This window comes from Salminus brasiliensis, chromosome 5 (assembly GCF_030463535.1).
Source record: "Salminus brasiliensis chromosome 5, fSalBra1.hap2, whole genome shotgun sequence".
NCBI classification, from domain to species: domain Eukaryota; kingdom Metazoa; phylum Chordata; class Actinopteri; order Characiformes; family Bryconidae; genus Salminus; species Salminus brasiliensis.
Genome location: NC_132882.1, coordinates 16,829,098 through 16,849,595, shown reverse-complemented (window position 1 = coordinate 16,849,595; position 20,498 = coordinate 16,829,098). Strand labels below are relative to the sequence as shown.

General features: G+C 42.8%; 1 protein-coding gene across 3 annotated transcripts; it reads left to right on the top strand.

Moving 5' to 3' along the window:
- The first annotated feature begins 881 nt into the window (after nt 1-881).
- plppr4b (phospholipid phosphatase related 4b) lies at nt 882-19,470 on the top strand. 3 transcript variants are annotated; one of them, XM_072679638.1, is made up of 7 exons: nt 882-1,230; nt 6,311-6,496; nt 9,953-10,082; nt 10,207-10,402; nt 13,228-13,285; nt 14,039-14,212; nt 15,636-19,470. In XM_072679638.1, the coding sequence occupies exons 1-7, from the start codon at nt 1,153-1,155 to the stop codon at nt 17,064-17,066; spliced, it is 2,253 nt and encodes a 750-aa protein (XP_072535739.1). In that variant the 5' UTR covers nt 882-1,152; the 3' UTR covers nt 17,067-19,470. The 3 variants fall into 3 exon arrangements, with proteins under 3 accessions (XP_072535739.1, XP_072535741.1, XP_072535742.1); XM_072679640.1 differs by lacking the exon at nt 10,207-10,402 and having other exon boundaries at nt 14,113-14,212; XM_072679641.1 differs by lacking the exons at nt 882-1,230; nt 6,311-6,496 and having other exon boundaries at nt 10,021-10,074.
- Nucleotides 19,471-20,498: the final 1,028 nt, after the last annotated feature.

The following is a 20,498-nucleotide window of genomic DNA, read 5'->3' as shown; positions in this document are numbered from 1 at the left end:
GGCACTGTGAGCACTGTGAGCACTGTGAGCACTGTGGGCACTGTGAGCACTGTGGGCACTGTGAGCACTGTGGGCACTGTGGGCACTGTGAGCACTGTGAGCACTGTGGGCACTGTGGGCACTGTGGGCACTGTGAGCACTGTGAGCACTGTGGGCACTGTGAGCACTGTGGGCACTGTGAGCACTGTGAGCACTGTGGGCACTGTGAGCACTGTGAGCACTGTGGGCACTGTGGGCACTGTGAGCACTGTGGGCACTGTGAGCACTGTGGGCACTGTGAGCACTGTGAGCACTGTGGGCACTGTGAGCACTGTGGGCACTGTGAGCACTGTGAGCACTGTGGGCACTGTGGGCACTGTGGGCACTGTGAGCACTGTGGGCACTGTGGGCACTGTGAGCACTGTGGGCACTGTGAGCACTGTGGGCACTGTGAGCACTGTGGGCACTGTGAGCACTGTGAGCACTGTGGGCACTGTGGGCACTGTGAGCACTGTGGGCACTGTGGGCACTGTGAGCACTGTGGGCACTGTGAGCACTGTGAGCACTGTGGGCACTGTGAGCACTGTGGGCACTGTGAGCACTGTGAGCACTGTGGGCACTGTGAGCACTGTGGGCACTGTGGGCACTGTGAGCACTGTGAGCACTGTGGGCACTGTGAGCACTGTGAGCACTGTGGGCACTGTGAGCACTGTGGGCACTGTGAGCACTGTGAGCACTGTGGGCACTGTGAGCACTGTGGGCACTGTGGGCACTGTGGGCACTGTGAGCACTGTGGGCACTGTGGGCACTGTGGGCACTGTGAGCACTGTGGGCTCAGCGGCGCCGTGGTCGATGAGATGCGCTCGTGTGCGCTTGCGCATCCGCACGCGCGAGCTGCTCCATTCCCCAAATTCAGTTTCCCTCCGCCGGCATTTTGGCGGCGATATCGTTTAAATGCGAGTGTGAGCGCTGATCGGCGATGCCCGAACGATTCGCTAAAGGTGGAGACTTTCTAGTGGCCGCTGTCGTCTAGGTGCATCCATCCATATGGAGCGAGCGGCAGCTGTTTCAGTCGCCGTGAATCTCGTGGTGAAGGCGGTCGCGGTGCGTTAAGCGGCTACAACAAGTTAGCCGGGTTTATTCTTAGACTGGGGTGAAGGAAGACCTAGAGCCATGTCTGCGAGAGAAAGGCTGAAGGCAAGGATGACTAAGGACAGCGTTACTTTGCTGCCGTGCTTCTATTTCGTTGAGGTGGGTTTCCGTTGCCTTTCTGTTTTGACTGGCTTCTCCTTGACAAGAAATACCCTGACTGGCATGTCTGGTTTCCATCCCAGTCTGTTTTGACGGCTGCGGTGTTGGTGGCGTTAGTGGAGGCTGACTGTTTCAATAGAGAAGCTTCTTCCTCAATTACATCTCTCTTCTGTAGCCTATAAGTGTGCACTTACGCTGGCCTGGACCATTTCTCACATGCCTCCAGCTGTTACTATTGCAACATGAGCTTTTGTTGGTTATTGGAAAGATCTGTGGGCTATTGAATGCCTCTGCAGTGAGAGCCCTTTTTTTTTTTTTTATTTTGCTTTCAAATGAGAGCATGTCTGTTTGGCTGCTGGGGACTGTGTGTTGAGCTAGGCTCCCTGCAGAGTTTGGCGCTTTGGTAAGTACTGAGAGCAAAATGAGTCACATACATCAGTATTCACCTTGCATTACAGCCAGGGAGACAGTTTGGGAACAAAAGTTACTTTGCTGTATGGTTATTTTTTTATGAGTGTATTCTGGAAGGACAGGCTGGCTCAAATAAGTCAGCGTTGGCATCAAAAGCAGCGATGCCTGAAGGGCTCGAGATAAGATGGATGAAAAAGTAATGAGGTTTCTCGTTTTTAATTAAAACAGGTCAGAGTCTTTATCCTGCACCCCAGCCGCCTCATGGTTGCCTCCCTCGGTCAGTGTGTCCTGAGGCTTTATAGTGAGGTTATTCCAAAAAAAACAACAACAACAACAAAAAAATCACCCTTTCATTTATTGCATCTTAACCAGAAGGAAATACTCTGACAAAAAGAGCACTTCGACAAAGAAGCATAGACATGGTCAGTGTGAGGCCGTGTGATGTCATACTGGAAGACTAATCACTGCCTGCTCTATAATGGGACCAATGGGCTGACTATCTGTGTAGTAACACATGTTCCTCATGGGTGTATTAGTCAGCGCTTTGCTGGAGATGCAGCCTTCATCCATACAGTCTCCATCCATCTGACCTAGTAAGGAACTAGAGCATATAGGCGGTGGTGCAGTGGGACATACAGAATAGAGGCAGATGGAGTATTAAACACAATAACGTCAGTGGCCCGAGCCAGCGCTTTTGTATTAAATGCAGCCAAATTTACTTCACAATAATTATGTTTACAGTATTGTTCCTTACATTATACAGACTGTATGAGTAGTGGAAGTTAATGTGTATATAATGTATATATGTGGAAGAATAGATTGTGTGTTAATGTCATGTGACAATTGATTTGATTTGTGGAAGAATTGTGGAGTAAGGCCTCCCCAGAAGGGTCAGTACTAAGTGGAAGGTACAGTGTGTATGTGTTGTGTGTGTTAAAAACAGATGAAAGTCGTCCTTACATTATGCAGACTCATCAAACGTTGTGGAGTAAGGCCTCAACAGAAGACTTCAGCAGTAACTGAGGAGAACAGTGTATGAATGTGCCATGTGTGTTTGTGTTTGGTAGGGGGTCCGGTCAACCTGGGGCAGGTCAGGCTCTGTAGCTCCACCAAAACCCTGTTCTTGCAGTGGAACCCCCTGCTCGTATGACCCTGGCCAGCCTCTGACTATGTCACCTTTCTTAACACACTGTCTAAATATGAGCTTAAGTGTTGGTCATCCATAGGCAGCATTCAGCGTGTGCTGTGATACTACCAGTACCTTCATCTCCTAAATATAACCAAGCAGAAATGATCCAGCCTCCGTTTGGGTCCTTGTTGTTGATCATTTAATGCGTGATACACTTGAATAATCTTAGGAGGCTATTTCCAGGCATCAGAGGTATTCTAATCTGCCTCTCCAGATTGGACTCTGTAGCTGAAATGGCATTCATGCTTAACCCTAACAGGGTTTGAGGGAGCCAGATCTAATATGATATTTAGAACAGCACTGTGTTTGAATTACATCTTGGTACAGAAGGAGGTATCGTTTTTGCCCAAGTATTAAATGGCTTGTCATTTATGTATGGCTTGTGGAATGCATATTGTGACGTTTTTTGCCCTAATCAGCTAATGGATTATGGCTTGGAGCGTACATTATGCAGTTGAGAGAGGCCTTGCGGTACAGTAATGCTTGATATGCACAATGCTACAGCCAGCAGCTGCCTCTGTCTGCTGATTCGGCTGAGTTTTACTGTAGTCAAGGTGGTTCCACTGACCTATATTTCCTCCTCAACACGAGTGTGAGAGAGAGAGAGAGAGAGAGAAAGAGTGAGAGATGCAGGGACAGAGATCATGTGCTAGGTCAACAATATAGGTTTACATCATGCCTCATCTACTCCGTTTTAAAACCCCTGTATGTATGTTTTCAGTGCTTAGTAGAGCATAGGGGTGCAAAATTCTAGTAATTTTAAAGTAGGAAAATTTACCATGGGAATTATTAATGAGTAATTATGGGAATTAACAGGAATATTGATGATGGTGTATTATTTAATTTAATTTATTTTTTTCAAACTTCCTATTAATTTCAATAAATTCCCATACATTCCTACATTTTCAATGGAAAGTTTACATTTTGGAGTATTTCCAGAGTTCCCAGGCCGAATTTCCCATGGAAAGTTATCGGCAATTTACTGGTAATTTACAGAAATTATCCTCTCCTTTGCAAACCTAGGGGTGGGCAATATGATGCATTTTTTTTTTTTTTGGGGGGGGGGTATTAAAGCATTCCTTAAAGCAGCAATATGTGAGAATTGGTGTTTTTAAATGTGGGAAGTGTAATTCACATTTACATCACATCACATTTACTTTATAAAAATCATGCTTTGAGCACCCCCACTAAAGTTGCATAGTGCAGTAACAGGAGTTCTGGGCTTGTAGGGACAACGACACACGAGCACACCATTCTTCCTACTAAGTCAGTGGAGCATCAAAACGATTTTGGAACTGGTTTCAGTTCCATGATTCAGTTTCTTTTTTATGCTGCTTTAGTAAGTAAGACGAACGACAGTTTTTAAAAAAAAATGAGTAGTATAGTACAGTAGTATAGCAATGACATTAGAAAGGGCCCAACCATGACAGTGATTTGATTTTGCTGAATCATATGGATATCAGCAAAAGTTATTGTCTTAGTTCAGGTGTTTTGATTTCAGCAGTATTTCAAACTGATATTTGTGTTTAATGTCCTCCAAAAGAGCGAAATACCTCTCATACTGTTTATTGTGCTAAAATACTCATACTTATTTTACTGTTTCACAACAATGCTATTTCAGGCAATCCCACTTTCTACTAGATTTATTTCAACAGATATCCACAGTATTGTGTATGGTTTCTCCCTGTGTCCTCATGGGTTTTCTCCTGTTTCCTCCCACCTGGCAAAATCGCACATGGTAGGTGTATCGGCTTAGTAAAATTGCTCTCCAGTTCAAATGTGGCAATGAACTGGTGTGCAAGGTATCCTGCGATGAACCAGCCACCTGTCCAGGGGGTATGTATGCCTTGTAGGATCTGAACTGATCAGGTAGAAGCGGACAAGAAAGTAGGTGGATGGATTGTGTATTATGAAATTATCTTCAGATATTATATCGCCTACCCGTAGTAGGGCATTCCAAGTGACTGCTCCACGCATACTTTGGTATTCATTTGCTGTCCTCTAATTCATATTAATGACGTAACAAGAATTCTTGAGGATCCTGGAAGCATCAGCCACCAATTTAGGCTACTGGAATGTGCAGTAGTGTCCTCTTTTAGTTTGTCTGTGTGTTTGAATCCTGCAGCGGATCTGTAAACCTTCCTCAGCTCAGCAGGAGTCACTTCATGGCTCCGACATCAAGAGACGTCCTTCTGTTCCACTAGCAGCGGGGTTCCACTTTCTCTTTTCGGGGCTGCCCGTTTAAACCTGCCCGTTGAATATGAAATGTGCAGGTGAAGATGCCAGTGGCCGAATGCAGACCGCATGCTTCAACGTGTTAAGCTACGCCAGTATTCTTTGCCGCACAATATCCTGGAACCTCTCTTAGCACATGTTGTAGTGAATATGGATTCATAATGCATGAGGTGGTTCTAAAAGCTCCCAACTCAGCCATCTTATTTTAGCCATGACATCTTATCAGTTAATCCTGTCACTATTGGTCACCGTTGTGTACTTTCTAGATCTCATCGGTCAGCGCACTTTTGGTCCTTTCACTTACAGTTCTCATTTATTTTGTCTTACCAGGTGTTCTTTCTTCTCTTATGTGCTTGTCAATGTGGATTGAGAATCTCTATTTTGGCGTAATAAGAGTGTGTACACTATGTCCTGTGAAGAATGAGTTCCTAAGAGAACAGGAACTGTAAGCACTTAAGGATAATTGCTTAGCTGTGTATGGGAGTTAGTGCTTAGCTGTGTATGGCAGTAAGAGATCAGTGCACTGATGCATTCTTTCATGGATAAACCAGGGCAAAACAGGCAAATCCTTTCAGAGTGTCTTCTAATGAGTAGGCATCGTATTGTTTCCTTGAGAGCAGCCAAGTTTAACAGTAGAAACCCCTTAGTGCTGAAATAGTGGTTTTCCTGAAGGAACTGCAGAGTAGTTGCACAGCTTACGTGGTTCCCGCATCCAGGCAGTTGCTTGTCTGATGCTACATGGTTGCTGTGGCATTCCAGGTGGTATCTATGGTGTTGGTAGCTTGTTGCTATGGTGTGTATGCTAATTGTTTGCAGAGTTGTTTGCTATAATGCTGCTAGTTCTTTGGTATGGAGTGCTGGGTGGTTGCTGTGGTGTTGCTAAGTGGTTGCTATGGTAGCACCACAGGTGTGTGTCCGACATCTCCAGAGGACTGGGATGCTGGGTTTGATTCTTGCTCCTGTCTCTGTCTGTCAGGGGTTTTCTATGTTCTCCCTATGTCTGTGTGGGTTTCCTCTCGGTGCTCCAGTTATGTCTCACATCCCAAAAAAACAACAACAAATGGTATGTGAATTGAGCGTGCTAAATTGCCCCCTGTGTAAGTAAATGAGCGTGTGTGGTACCGTGCGAAGAACTGGCATCTTATCCAGGTTATCCAGAGTTCTGGAAACCCGGTTTTATATAGGAAGAGCTGTTCTGTCTCTGTCATTAACTCTTATTATGTTCTCTTCACTGTTTTATTTCAGCTTCCAATCCTTGTGTCGTCTGTGGTGAGCCTTTACTTTCTAGAGTGGACAGACCTTTTTAAACCGGTGCGCTGGGGTTTCGCTTGCCATGACCGGAGTCTAAGTTTGCCATACATCGAGCCTACGCATGAGGTCATTCCCTTCCTCATGCTCCTCAGCCTGGCCTTCGCTGCACCTGCCATCACGGTCAGTTGATAATGCACACACACACGTAGACACTGTTCCTTATGGGGACCTCACCTAGTCTTCTGCTGAGTCTACATTTATGCTCCACTATCATCCCGTCGCATGTGCTGTTTTACTGGTACTGTAAAACACACCAATGCTTGCGTCAGTGTCTCGGTTCAGCTGAGTGCAATTGTTGCCCAGAGCAATGCTCATCATAGGAATTTAAAATTAAAAATCGAGACAAACAACCTTGCCTAGGACAAAAAGCTCTATGCTATTCTTTTTTATTTGCTCTGGAGTCTATTAAAAACTGAATAGCGTGATGATGACTTGTCTTAGTCAAATTGTTAATTTTGTTCCAATAGCAGTTTGTAGAATCTTGAGAAACATGCTGTATGTGCCCTAATTTGAAAATGCTAGCAGACCATATTCCTGCAATACAAATGATTTGTCTTATTTTAAACCAGCATGAAGTGTTCTTTTATTAGATGGAATTTAGATCAATTCAGAGAGAAACTCAGCGGCATGCATTACTTTTCCAGCTTGTATAAATAGCTGTTCCTGAGGGTACTGTGCAGTGCTGTGATATGATTTGGTCACTTTTTGTACAGAGGAAAAAGGAAAACACACTCCTTGAGTGGAGATTGTTCTTTTTTTCCATGATTCCTCTCCACTAGATATGGTTGAATCATTGAGGTCGCATTGGCTGTATTCTGGCAAAATGGAAATTGGAGGAGGGTTTGAGTCATTTCTGGAGTTTGTGATTTGCATGCTGTCATCTCCTGGAAAGCAATTTGACTTTGAAGAAAAATTCTGTCCTTGCCAAGGAGAGGTTTGATTGCAGTTTAGCGGTCAATTACATTGCTCTGAAATCAACACTGGACTACATATCATTCTGGATATAATAAGAGGGACTGGTCATCAGGCATGTCAGCAGTGCTTCTGCTTTAATAGTTTTGTGGCTAGGGCTGCTGCATAATGTATAATGAATTAATAGTCATTTCCGTTTTGGTCTCTGTTCATTCACGCTACATGCAAATGAATACTTCTAACAGATTGTAATTAATGTCTTTTTTTTTATTCATAACCATACACATGCTGGTATTATTCAGTTGGATCAACCAACCAGAGTTAAGACAACACACTTTAAAATTCATACAGCATAGCTCATCAGTGATTTTAGGCCAATCTACTGGAACATCATCAATATGGATAACATGGCTGCCCTTCTAAAGACCACTACATGGAGCTGTAGTATGCGTGAATCTGCCTCTCCTACAGCTGCATGCTTTGCTGTCTATATATATCTGGACATAGCACAAGCAAACTGCCAGGTCTCAAACCAGGCAGAGTCATTTCTGGTGGACTGCGTTACACTAAGCCATTATTGTGGATTTATGATATTGAGGGCTTGCAGGTCACTCAGGCAGAAACATGGTGATTATTTCACACTCTGCTTCTTGTTGAGTTCTCGAGGCATATTAGTCAGTTCTTAGGAAAATGACAGGATGGCTAAATGGGTTTGAAGTTTGAACTATAAAAAGACTCCACTGTTAATCTGTTGGGTGCAGTGTTCTTCTTTGAAACACAGCAATGATTATAATGAAGAATACTACCACCAATCTCAATAGCTGGCTGCACTACGAATATTGCAGTAGGTTGCTATTTTTTTTTCAGTAATTATAAAATACATATGTTGTCATCATATTCTGAAAAAAGTGCAACTGTTGTGGATATAGTCTGAAAACACCTGAGGAATAAAAATATATTAGCTTTTTTAGGGAGATAAATAAAAAACCTTTTGTCCTGAATTATTTTCCATGACAAGGTCTCCTTTCTGCTTTTCTCAGCTCATCCTTTTCTAAAATCTGTTTACCTAACAGGCCAGATTTAGTGTCAGGGAGGAAGTGACTGCAGGCTCTGGGGACTCCTGTGGCTTTGCCAATTGTCACGGTGTGGAGGAGTGACTGTGTGGCTGTAATTGGAGGGCTGGAGTCAGTCAGATGGAGCTGTGTGCTGTGATCTGCATGCTCTCTGGGCTCATATTCAACTCACAGCATGGCACGTCATCAAGCCAACGTTCAGTCTATATCCTTAGCACTTCATCTGCCAGGCCAGCGTGTGGAGCGACGCTCACATCAAACACACTGTCCTGCCGGGATTTAAACTCCTAACCTGATTACCAAGCAGTCTAGTCTATATGGAGATAGAAGTGCTGGGTGCCATGTCTATATGATCTATATAGAGGACAGCGCAACTATTGCCAGAGTAATAGCTGAGCATCACATTTATGAGTAATTTGACAAATGGACCTATAGAATTTGTCTAAAAAAGGCTTGATTATTTGGCCAATAAATACATCAGCATTAATAGTGAAGGATTTATTGGTATTGACAACAATAATTGTTACGTACTTTATTATAACAATTGCATTTTGTCAAGTTGCCCACGCCTATAAACCACATTAAGGAATAGTTTGTTTTCAACTAAGGGATGCAAATAATTGTAATTTATTTTAACAATATGAAGCATTGTGGGCTTCACTCAACACAGTGAATTCATGTTTCTTGTTTCATGTTTCTTCTTAAGGTCAGGTTTTATGCCTTGTTATAAGGTCAACGACAAATAGCTTGTTTTATTAGTTTAAACCTCACAATCATGTCAATAAGAACCAGTATTCTTACCACCTGTATTCTTTTGGTGGTAAATTATCATATTGGACAAAACCTAATCAGTAGCAATTATGTATCTAAGTGAATCTTTTGCTGATATGCTATCCAAGTGTGCAGAGCTTGCAGATAGATATTACATAATGATACAGTCCTGAAGTTCTGAGGCTGTTGACGGGCTCCAATTAAATTAAAAAGAAATTGGACAACTGTGTAAAAGATATCAGGTGTACCCAAAAGTCATGGTTCGGTTCGCTCCACAATTTGGACCTCACAGTTAATAAGAGTATGGTACAACAGGGAAAAAGGACAAATTTATTTTCATTTAATTTGAACAGACAGTTCAAACAGCTACAGTTTGTTCCCCTTAAACAGCCTATGGCCCGCTGGTAGGCTGAAAGTGACAAACTTCTATTACCAAAGAATAGCCCTACCAGTGTGTACAGGAGTCCCTGTAGTTACTGAATAATACACCTTAGTGTGTAATAAGCCTTTCTGAGTTAAGGGGTTAAGCCCATAGTGAATATGGCCCATAAAAAGCACAGTGCAATCAAGTAATAGCAATTACAAGTACTCCAGGAATAGGGGATTATGTGTCCATAAAAGATTTTGTATTGCAGAGGGGAGCGTGTCTCTACTCCCTGCTGTGGAACAAGTGTGGAATAAAGAGTCTCCCCAGTATGAAAGTGAGGCAACAGAAAGAATGAGAAGCTAAGAGGAGATATCCACAGAGGGATGTTTGATCTTTGTCAGTGCTCTCTGCTGGTTTTCTGCACCTCTGACTCCGAATCTCCTCTGTCTGCAGATAATGATCGGAGAAGGCATTCTGTTCTGCTGTCTGTCCAGAACTCGGAGCGGCCCTGGAGCTGAAGCAGACATCAATGCAGCCGGCTGCAACTTCAACTCTTATGTCCGCCGTGCCGTCAGGTTTGTGGGTAGGTTACTTAAACTCTGTTGTGGCTCAGTTCCAATACTCAGATCCCTTTTCTGTCCTGCCATTCACTTTCACTGCAATATCATTTTTGATGTTTAGTGGAAATTGTCCATGTATTTTTATAGGGGTTCATGTGTTTGGCCTCTGTGCCACAGCTCTTATAACTAACATCATTCAGCTTTCAACGGGTTATCCAGCACCCTACTTCCTCACCGTCTGCAAACCCAACTACACCCATCTGAATGCCTCCTGCAATGAGAACTCCTTCATCCTGGAGGATATCTGCTCTGGGCCTGACACTGCCATCATCAACGCCGGGAGGTAGGATCAGCATAAGATTGGATACTGAAATATGAATGGGAGTTCTTGTAATGTTCAGCATGGCGTCTGGTTATGGAAACAGTCACTTCCTTCCCCTGAAATGAAGATTCTGATTGGCTTTGTCTCTAAAATACTAAAATACGAATTCTGGTTGGTTCAGCTGCAGCGTATGAGTCTCTACCTGCTTGTGCCTATAGGTCAGTGTCTGTGCAGTGTAGAGAGTGTGGATTTCATATAATATGCAACTAAACTCAACTGGGAACATGAATTTGAGATTAGAATCTTTTTCTGGCTGGTTCTGGCACACAGGCCATATGTTTGACACCACGAAAGAATTAAAATGCAGTGCCTTTCTAAAGCTAGTCATCATTCTGGAGTAAATTGCCTTCTGTGATTTGCTGAACTTGGAATTCTCTGAGTAATAACAGTCCATGGGATGGCTTTTGGGCCCATATTGATATCCAATATTTTAAGTATACACATATGGTGAGGCTAAGTACTTATGCTGATACATATGCATTCATATACATCTATCTAGATTACCAACAATTCTTGTATTTATTGTGTTTATTGAGTAAAATAAATACATCACTTTTGAATATCAAATAGAACATCTTCAGACCTGTATTTTTTCTAAAACATCTCTCACCTGCATGTTGGATAATGTGCTCTCCATCCAGCATAGGTCATTTTAGTCTAAGCTATTTAGAGAGAGATTGTTTCTTAGCAGATATCACCTATTAAAGGGAAAAATTAGCTGTGCTGTACTGATGCTAGGGATAGTACTTGCAAACTGAGGAGAAGAGCAGTGCCTCAGAATGTCAGCTGTGAAAGCATGTAGAATCTGGCATGAAAATGACCTAAATATTTCCTCACTGGAGCTGACAGAGTTAATATGTGCTGGAGCTTTCCACAGACTTTGTTTGAACACAAGAATTTCCAATGTTGCTTTTATATCAGAGAGCTAAGAAGTTCAAGAGCCCGCACAGACAGGAGTGGGGCTATTCTGGAGTCTAAGAATAGCAGTTGTAGATTAAGAGAGAGGCTTTTGATGTTTCTTTTAATGAGGCCAGTTTCTGTGGAAATGATGGCGCGGTGCATCGTCTTCCAGCTGCTGCGTGGATTTGGTAAATAATGAAACAGAAGGAAATGTATCTACACTTGGAATGGAGAACTCAGTGCGGATACTACACGCTGACAAAGCAGGCAAAGCCTCTGAATCAGCCACTTCTACAGACCTTTTATGAAAATGACTGAGTGGATCATTTTGCAGAGTGAGCTAGTTGGCATCCCGCTACACGGGTGCATGCACAGCCCTTTGCCCTCATACTGTATATGGCCATTCATTAAGATCCATTTTGATGAGGCATATCTGGGGTCAGCCTTGCCTAACTCTGGCCTGTCACAAATGCATGCAACACCACCACAGTGCTGGAAAGCATCACATGGTGTTCCAGCATGGCTATATATTGGTCCTATTATCAGGAGATTGTGAGTGTGATCCCTGCTGATGTCACAGCCATCTGTGGCCAGGAGGCCCAGAGGCCATATATGCATCATTCCCTCTGGGTGGGTAGGATGGCGTTCTCCACATCCCTTAATACGATGCTAGCCAGCCAGTGGACATATTTGTTAGCTGAATTTGCAGTTAGTGTTCTCCTCCACATGCGTTCAGCTGTCCAGTGATTTTGCATTGGAGGCATTCCAAAATTATGCAATGTCTGGTTTAATGTGGCTCTAAGGAACAACATGCTGGTCTTTGCAGTGGTGGCATTGTATGATGGAGAGTCTTGAATAGTAGGTGGGAGTTGAAAATTAGGAAGAAAATTTGGAAAAAAAACTAAAAAAGCTAAAGAAAGAAAGTGCTGCCAGTGCACACTCAGTCTAATAATCTCAAAAGTACATTATTTTCCCATCATTAGCTGCAAGGTTTAGACAGCTGAAGGTCCAAAATGGACATTTACAGGTAGAGTGAGTGCAGCTGTGAGAGATGAATCTGCTCTGCTATGAGTGGGACTGCTCTAGTGTCCTACTCATGAAGCGCATAATGAGCAGCTTTATTTATTCTCCAACCAGATCAAGGAAACAGACCATTAAATTCAAGCTGGCATGGGAAACGCCTGAAATTACAATAGCTGTAGGCACATGCAGTGCCCCCCTTTCACTGTCACATGTGAGTGCAAATATAAATCACAGAATAGCTGCTGAAGTAGTTTAGTACTGCATTAGAGTGCATCACTGCTATGAGAATTCAAACAGTGGCCATTTTCTTTACACATTTATATAAACATGACATAGATCTAATCTTCATTCTTACTGATCTACGTCTAACATTAATCTCTGGTTTACTTCTATTTCTTCATTTCATTTTTCATACTGTGTATTCATTAGTCTGTATTATTTCAGGTGTTTTTTTTTTGCTTTTAATTCTTTCACTATCTGATGTTGACCTGAGGAGGATGGGTTCTCCATCTTATCTCTTGAGGTTTCTTCCTCCTGATCCAAGAAAGTCTTTCTTTGACACTGTCGCCAATGGCTTACTTACTTGCGACTCAGACATGGATGTCTGCTTTGTGACAACATATGTTGATTAAGGCTCTATATAAAAATAAACTTGACTGATTGATATTTACAGTTTTTCATATAATAACAAAATGCAAATCCCAAAATGGCATTTTTTTGTCATTTGAGATTAAAAAATAATGTTTCTGGACAATGTCTTTATATATTTTTCAAAAAGTTATTATTATTATTAAAAATATATAATTTTTCCTCATTTATAAAAAATGGTGCCAAATCTGATTTCAGTTCCACTTATTTTTCAGAAAATCCTTCCCTTCCCAGCATGCCACTTTGGCATCCTTTGCCGCCGTCTACATCTCAGTAAGTAATGTGTCACACACTCACTGTGTACTGCTCTGCAGTATCCACTAATTCCTAAATCCTTTTTCGCACAAAATCTTTTAATATCACGTTAAATCCACTGCACTCAAGTCATGCTCATTGTTGATGTGTAAATAAAAAGAATATTACAGCACCCAGCCTCACTGTTTAATAATGTGCTAACTTTGGGGAGGCGTTAATATGAGATTACACTATCACTGAGTGTCTCTAGAGTAAGAAACCAGTTATTTCCAGAAATCATCCAGTCAGTGCCCTGAAAGCACTAGCATCCTGGACTAGTAAATGTGTGTGTGTGTGTGTGTGTGTGTGTGTGTGTGTTTTCATGCTGAGGATACAAGTGATAAAACCGCAGTTTTAGTGAGTAAGGCTCTGTCTCATGCATCCTAAAGCAGCACCGGAGTCATGGAATAGTGCTGGGATGTACTCTAAACAGTCAGTATGAAACACTGTCATTACATTAGATGAACAGATGTTACAATTTCATTTCATTAGTCATTACTTCAGATGATTCACCCATTAGGTGTTATTGAGCTTAGTATCATAAATGCTGTTTTGACACATTGCATTTAGCTTTTAAGACTAACCAGCTATTAACCAATAGTTAAGCAAGGGAGATTTAGCAGACACACATTAAACACAGATAGCTAGACTGGGTGCCTGAGAAAGCTCTCTATAAGAGGTCCACAGTAGAGATATATTGATTTTAATGAGAATGTATTTGTTCCTGCACAGATGTATTTCAACAGTACTCTGACAGACTCGTCTAAGCTGCTGAAGCCTTTGCTAGTCTTCTCCTTTATCATTAGTGCCATCATATGTGGACTGACACGCATCATTCAGCACAAGAACCATGCCATTGATGTCTACCTGGGATTCCTTCTTGGAGGTGGCATTGCTGTTTATTTGGTGAGTTATTTGAGGAATTATATGGGAACCAAATATACTTGATCTTTGTTTCTTTCCGGCATATCTCCACTGTCCTATGGACAAACATGTGTTTCCAAAAAAGCAACTTTACAGAAGGCAAAAATGTTCTGAACTGAATAGAAGTCAATGTAAAATAAGAGTTTATTCCAAGCAATTTAGAACATTTATATTGGTCTATTCATCCAGCATTATTTACGCTAAGGTACAGGGCAGCTGCAGGGTTCAAATGGAGAAAATGGACATGAATAGATAGACATACATGGTTTTCATTGGACAGCAGTGAAATTCAAAGTATTGTTATATAGTGTCACTACTGATAAAAAAAAAAAACAGGGGCTTGGTAGGTAAAGAAAAATATCCTAGACTATTTCTTTTGGTCCAATCATAAAGAAATGTTTATACAGTATAATGGGCCATTTTGAATTTTTGGAAAGTTACAAGGTTTAGATACTATATGAATGAGACCATGCCTTTAACAAAAGGGAAGAGAACTATGAGAACTTGGGCTAGAGTTCAGGGCATATTTAATTTAAGCTGAAAGGCTGGAACATCCCTTAAAGGTGCCCTAGAATGGAAAACTGTATTTTCTTTGGCATAGTTAAATAATAAAAGTTTGACACATGGAACTGACATACTGTGACTCTCAAACCCCTTTGTTTAAAAAACCTTTAAAAGACACTTCGAATTATAAAACCAGAAATGTAAAAAGGGCCAATTCCAAAACTCCAAAACCTATGTAATGTAACAGTCTTGACTTCTTATATTTACACCCCCAATTTTTACATAAACCCAGCTTACTAGAAAAAACAGCTACTGAGAAAATGGAAGCGAAGCTAAAAAGACTAAAGGCTAACATTAAGCTTGAAGAAGATCTGACCAGAGGACATGCAGCGCTCCTTCAACTTCTCTGCTTGCAGCGCCACATGTCCCAGGGAAACTTGGGGACCTTCTCACGGTGCAGAGAAGCTGGTGAAGCAAGTAGGTGCTCGGCAGAAAGCAAACCCAGTCGACTGGCTTTATTCTCTTCAGCTAGCACCGAGAGGACATACGAGGACAGCAATAAATACGCATGTAAACCTGCATTTGAGCATTTTTTGCCCCAACCAAAAAAATCATTCACTTGATGTTTATCCATCAAGAGCAACTTTAAAATACTAAATTAATGCATTCTGTGGCACCTTTAATGAACAAATGTAGGACTGAGATATCAGCCCGAGTAACAGAGAAGAGATGGAGCAGTGGTGCGATATAAAAACTTCCGAAAGTAGAAATGGGAAGTTATGAGGTGTTACACTGAAATGAGAAGGAGCATCAGGCATGGTTCAGTTCAGTGTTCATATCAACTCCATATTGTGAAAAAAAACATGTGACTGTATGTCCTTGCCTCTCTTAACCAATGCAGGGTCTGTATGCTGTGGGGAACTTTCAACCCAGTGAGGAGAAGCACAGCACTGAACCTCAGATTCTGGTTCCTGTTCGGTCCCTGGCAGATCTGGGTCAGCGAGCTGGCCATCACCTGCCTGCTAAAAGCTGCAGCAGTAGCGATGGGCTCTCCTCCTCTCACTCAGAGGGCATGCTGCACCGCAACCCGCAGGCCCGACAGACCAACTCCCTCACCAATCTGAAGAGATCCAGTGCGGACGTGGAGGTAATCTCACCTCGCAGCCCAGTGGGTAAGGAGAGCATGGTGACCTTCAGCAATACTCTGCCCAGAATGTACTCGCCGGCCATGGATGATGTCCGCCGCGCCGCCACCATCCATTCCTCTATGGACTCCAGCCGATCCAAACAGCTACTGTCGCAGTGGAAGAGTAAAAACGAAAACAGAAAGCTCTCCCTACAGGCCATGGAGAACGGACCAGGCCAGTCCCCCTCCAGCAGCATGGAGACTCGCTCCAGCTCTGAGCCGTCTGCCGTCGGCATCAATGGCGAACACCAGGGTCCTGCAGCTCCCTGCTACAAACTGGCCACTGGAAGTACTACATTACCCAGCAATCCCAGTGGCATTGCTGGAGGTGCTAGGATATCCCTGCAGTCCAGGCCAGGGTCTTCCCAGCTGGTCCACATCCCGGAGGAGACCCAGGAAGGCATTGGCACCTCACCAGGTGGTAACGTGCGCGACAAGTGGCTGAAGAGCATGGAGAAGAGTGGGGTGGCACCTGTAAGGACTAACGTCAATGGACAGCCACGAATCATGCAAGTCATCGCCATGTCCAAGCAGCAGGGTCTGCTGCCCACAGGATCACCCAGCTCTGAGAGCAGCCACACCAGCTCAACTGCTCCTCTGCACCGATACAAGAGCCTGACGGAGGAGACTGGGTCGGGGGCTGCCAGTCAAGGCGCCACAGCGTCGATAGTGAGAGTAGAGGCGCACCCAGAGAACGGGCGTCCGCTGGTGCATGCCCACTCTACCGATGGCAGCGGCTCCTTGACCTGGAAGTCTCAGAGCAGCTTCAGGCAATCCTTTGAGCTTAATGACCTAAACCGAGACTCTGAAAGCTCTGAGTCTTTTAGGGACGGCTACAGCTCCACAGACAGAAAAAGGAGCAACTCAAGTGCACCAATCCCTGTCACCGTGCCAACAGTCCCTACTGTCTCCACTGTTTGTACTCTACCCAACTCAGTAGCAGACCAGCACCCTCATCAGGCCATCTCCACCATCCGGGTCACGCCCATGGAGAGTATCGAAAGCGGCCCAGATAGCCGGGACTCGACTCTGAGCAGGAAGAGCAAAAGCAATATGATCCTGATCCCCGAAAGAGGGAACAGCCCCGACAACACCAGGAACATTTTCTACAAGGGCACTTCTACCACCCCAGCTTTTAAAGAGTAGCCAGCCATTAAAGGCCTTTCACTGTTTATTATGAAAAGTAAAAAAAAAAAGTGAGGTTTGGACATCAGACCTCATGTTAATCACACTGTGGTACTCACTGTATTTATCCAGACCTGTTTGTTTATTGTTCTATTTTGCACTCTGGATAGCCTATGTTATTTTGATGACTCCTACTGTTTCTAATCATGCATGATGATGTTTCACTGGATTATGAAGTAGCCACAGGGACATGCAAGCACAAACTTGGAACTGTCTGGGGGCTATTGACCCTTCTGAAAACAAAGACACATATTGTAGCATATCAGACAATTATTCTATGTGACACACTGTGAAGAAGAACTAGTGCCAAGTCTTTAAAACACTGTAAACCATCTCATATATTTCACATTTATAGAAGTCATTTTACATTGATTATGCTAGCCCCTAATTTTTGTAATGTAAATATTCCCTGAAATTGGTGCTGCCCTATCGAAACCACGTCCAATGCTGTAAGCTAGTAAGAAAAGCAACTTTTCCAAGCTGGATCTTGAAAACCAAGAAAAGTGACAGCGTACTCCTAGCCACGCACTCTTGAGAAACCTGTGTTGTGTGAGAAGCTTTTAATGACCATAAGTGCTTAGAACATTCGCTGTAGCTAATGATATAGTCTTTAAGTACCATGCACTATATCCTCCTACTTGCAATACGAAGGATTTGTTCATTTTTGTTTTCTTCTTTAAACTCTGTTATCTCATCAGGATTTCAGAATTGACCTGATTTGTGTATCTTGCTCTCAACAGCACAGATTTTGCTTCACTCTGCTGTACTGACTGAATTTAGGGAACCTACACACCTGGCATTAACATGTGTCTCGAGTGATACAATTACAAAAGATTTCTCACACCATTTGAGGAGGGGCATGGCACACATGACTAATTTATTAATCAAGATGAGGCATCTAGTTTAACTTGCGCACCAACCACAAGTATCGCCTTTATCCATTCATTTGTTATTGTAGCATGTTTAATATGTATTTTCTGAATGGGGCGGCATTTTGCTGTCTGACCACCTCTGGATGTGGTCTGAGTGATCGGATCACAGTGTGTCCTCGAGACCCCGTCGACACACCTGTACCTTGTGCTGGCCGCTTGTGATCTGATCACCTAGGACACATGTTAATGCCAGGTGTGAAAGGAGCCTCACTCAAGTGAAAGAGGCAGCGTACGTTTAGTATGTCATGTTCCGTGGTAAACGAAGGTGTAAATGGGTCACCGTCTTCCTTTAGTATGTATACGACAGTACAGAGCCCTCAGTGACACACTCCACTGCTACTGTAAGTTCAGTCACAGCATGGGCCTCCAGCTGCTCTGTTCACTACTTACGCATTTTGCACTTGAGTGAACAAAGTGAGGCAGAGTAATGGAGGGAGTGTAAATGTTACATGTCCTCTCCTTCCCTTTGTAGAAGTCCTAATACATGCCATTGATATTTCCTCTACGCCACTGTCATTTCGGTTCTTGTGGGCCCTGTTAACATTTCAGTATACTAGTCTATTGTCTGTTGTTGATCCTTGAACTGCACTGTAGGTCCAAAGTGTCCCTTTGTTTATCTAGGGTGTATTTATGTTCATGAGTATACACATGGGCAATTTTAAAAGGAGTATTAGAGCAAACGAAACAAAACACGTTACCTATTTTTAGATTTGCTGAATGTGGTATCATATCAGCTACCGATGAAATAGAATCTGTTTATTTTAATAGACATGAAGATAATTCATTTACTTAGACACTGATTTTTTCCTGGAAGACTTTTTTATAAAGTGTATATAAATGTGCCAAAGGGTATTTTAAAAGGGAATAGTCTGTGTTTTACTATAGTATTTCTATATCAGCCTGTATTCTTCTATACCACATATACTGTGTCAGCACAGCTATAGCATCTGCATGATTCGGTAATGATGTTTTGGTAATCAGCACATTTATTTTGTCCTCTTTTTGTAAACAGTATACTACCGTAGCTGCAGGATGTGTAATTATTTCTACTGGACATGAACTATTGGTTGACAATCTTCGTAGGTGTGTTATTTTGCAGCATATCTTTGCTAATTAGAGTAGCAACCTCGACACAATGAATAGACATTTGAATTGTCTGTGCATTTGTTTTAAGGAATGCATCAAGCATGCTGTGTTCTGAGACAGCTGTGGGGCACTGCCCTGAAATACTGTGTTTGCCTCTCATCAGGAAAGTGTTGTTAGATTAGCTGTATACGAGGAACTAATCCAGCCATGCCCATTCCACTAATTCCACTCGAGGAGAATGCCTTCGTGAGCTCTTCCTCTGCATCATTGTGCCAGGTCTTCATACGAAAACGGGGCAGATGGAGAAGAACGGTGTGGTGTTTCAGTGTTTGAATAAATGTTTGTTATGTTCTCCAGAATGAAGTGTTCCTCCTTTTTCTGAGCTGATTGATTTGTTCTCTTACTTGTTGTAGAGGTAAGAGGGTCCCTCTGCTGCCGCAATGTCATTCTGCTGTCAGGGTGTCTGGCAGTGTGTCTGTCCGTGGAAAGCAGCCAGTGCTCACAATATGTCTGACTGTGGAGCAAGTTGATGATCACGCTGAGCAAACTGCATACGCTTAGATAGCTTGGTACAGTTTGGTCCCTGTGTTTAGCTTTTCTCCTCTCAAAGCCACGCTGTGTGCTCTATCCTTAATGAAGTGTGGCCTGTCTGTAAATTAGCCTGGTCAGATAACTCGTATCCGTTCCACCATCAGGAAGTCCCAGCTTTCAGGACACTAAAGCACTCTACTGCACTATTCATAGCTATAAATCTGTGAATTGGAAGAGCATTAGCATTTTTTTCAAAGAAGGCTGATTTCACACTAATGTGAACATGGATATATGCACTGAAGTGTGCACAATATGACACAAACGCTCACAAAGCACCCAATGAGTGAGGAAAGCGGGTCTTGTTAGTATTGCCATGTGTAATTACCATCGTGGGTCCAAAGTAGGTCAGTGAATTGACCTAAATTGAAAGGGAGCACTTTAAGCTACAGTACTCTCAGAGTCTCTCTGAGGAGTGAATGCAATGAACTTGAATAAAAAAAAGAGAGAAGAACTTCCAGTGCTGATGCTCCAGCTCGTACTGTACACACGCATACACACAAACTGACAGCTACAACAGTGGGAAACACTTTACAATATTGGTACATGAAGCAGCTTTAATTCATGCATTATTTCATGAGTGTTTAAGACGTACATGATGGCCCGTGTGTGTACAGTACTGTGCAAAAGAGAACAGCCTTCATTTATTTATTTTTCTGAAAAAAAAGGGGGGTAGGGGACAAGTCATGCATTTTTCAGGAGAGATTTCAAGTCAAAGTCAAAAGGAAAATAAGTTCAAAAATATATAAAAAAAAAATTAAACAATTATTTTTTATTTAAATATTTA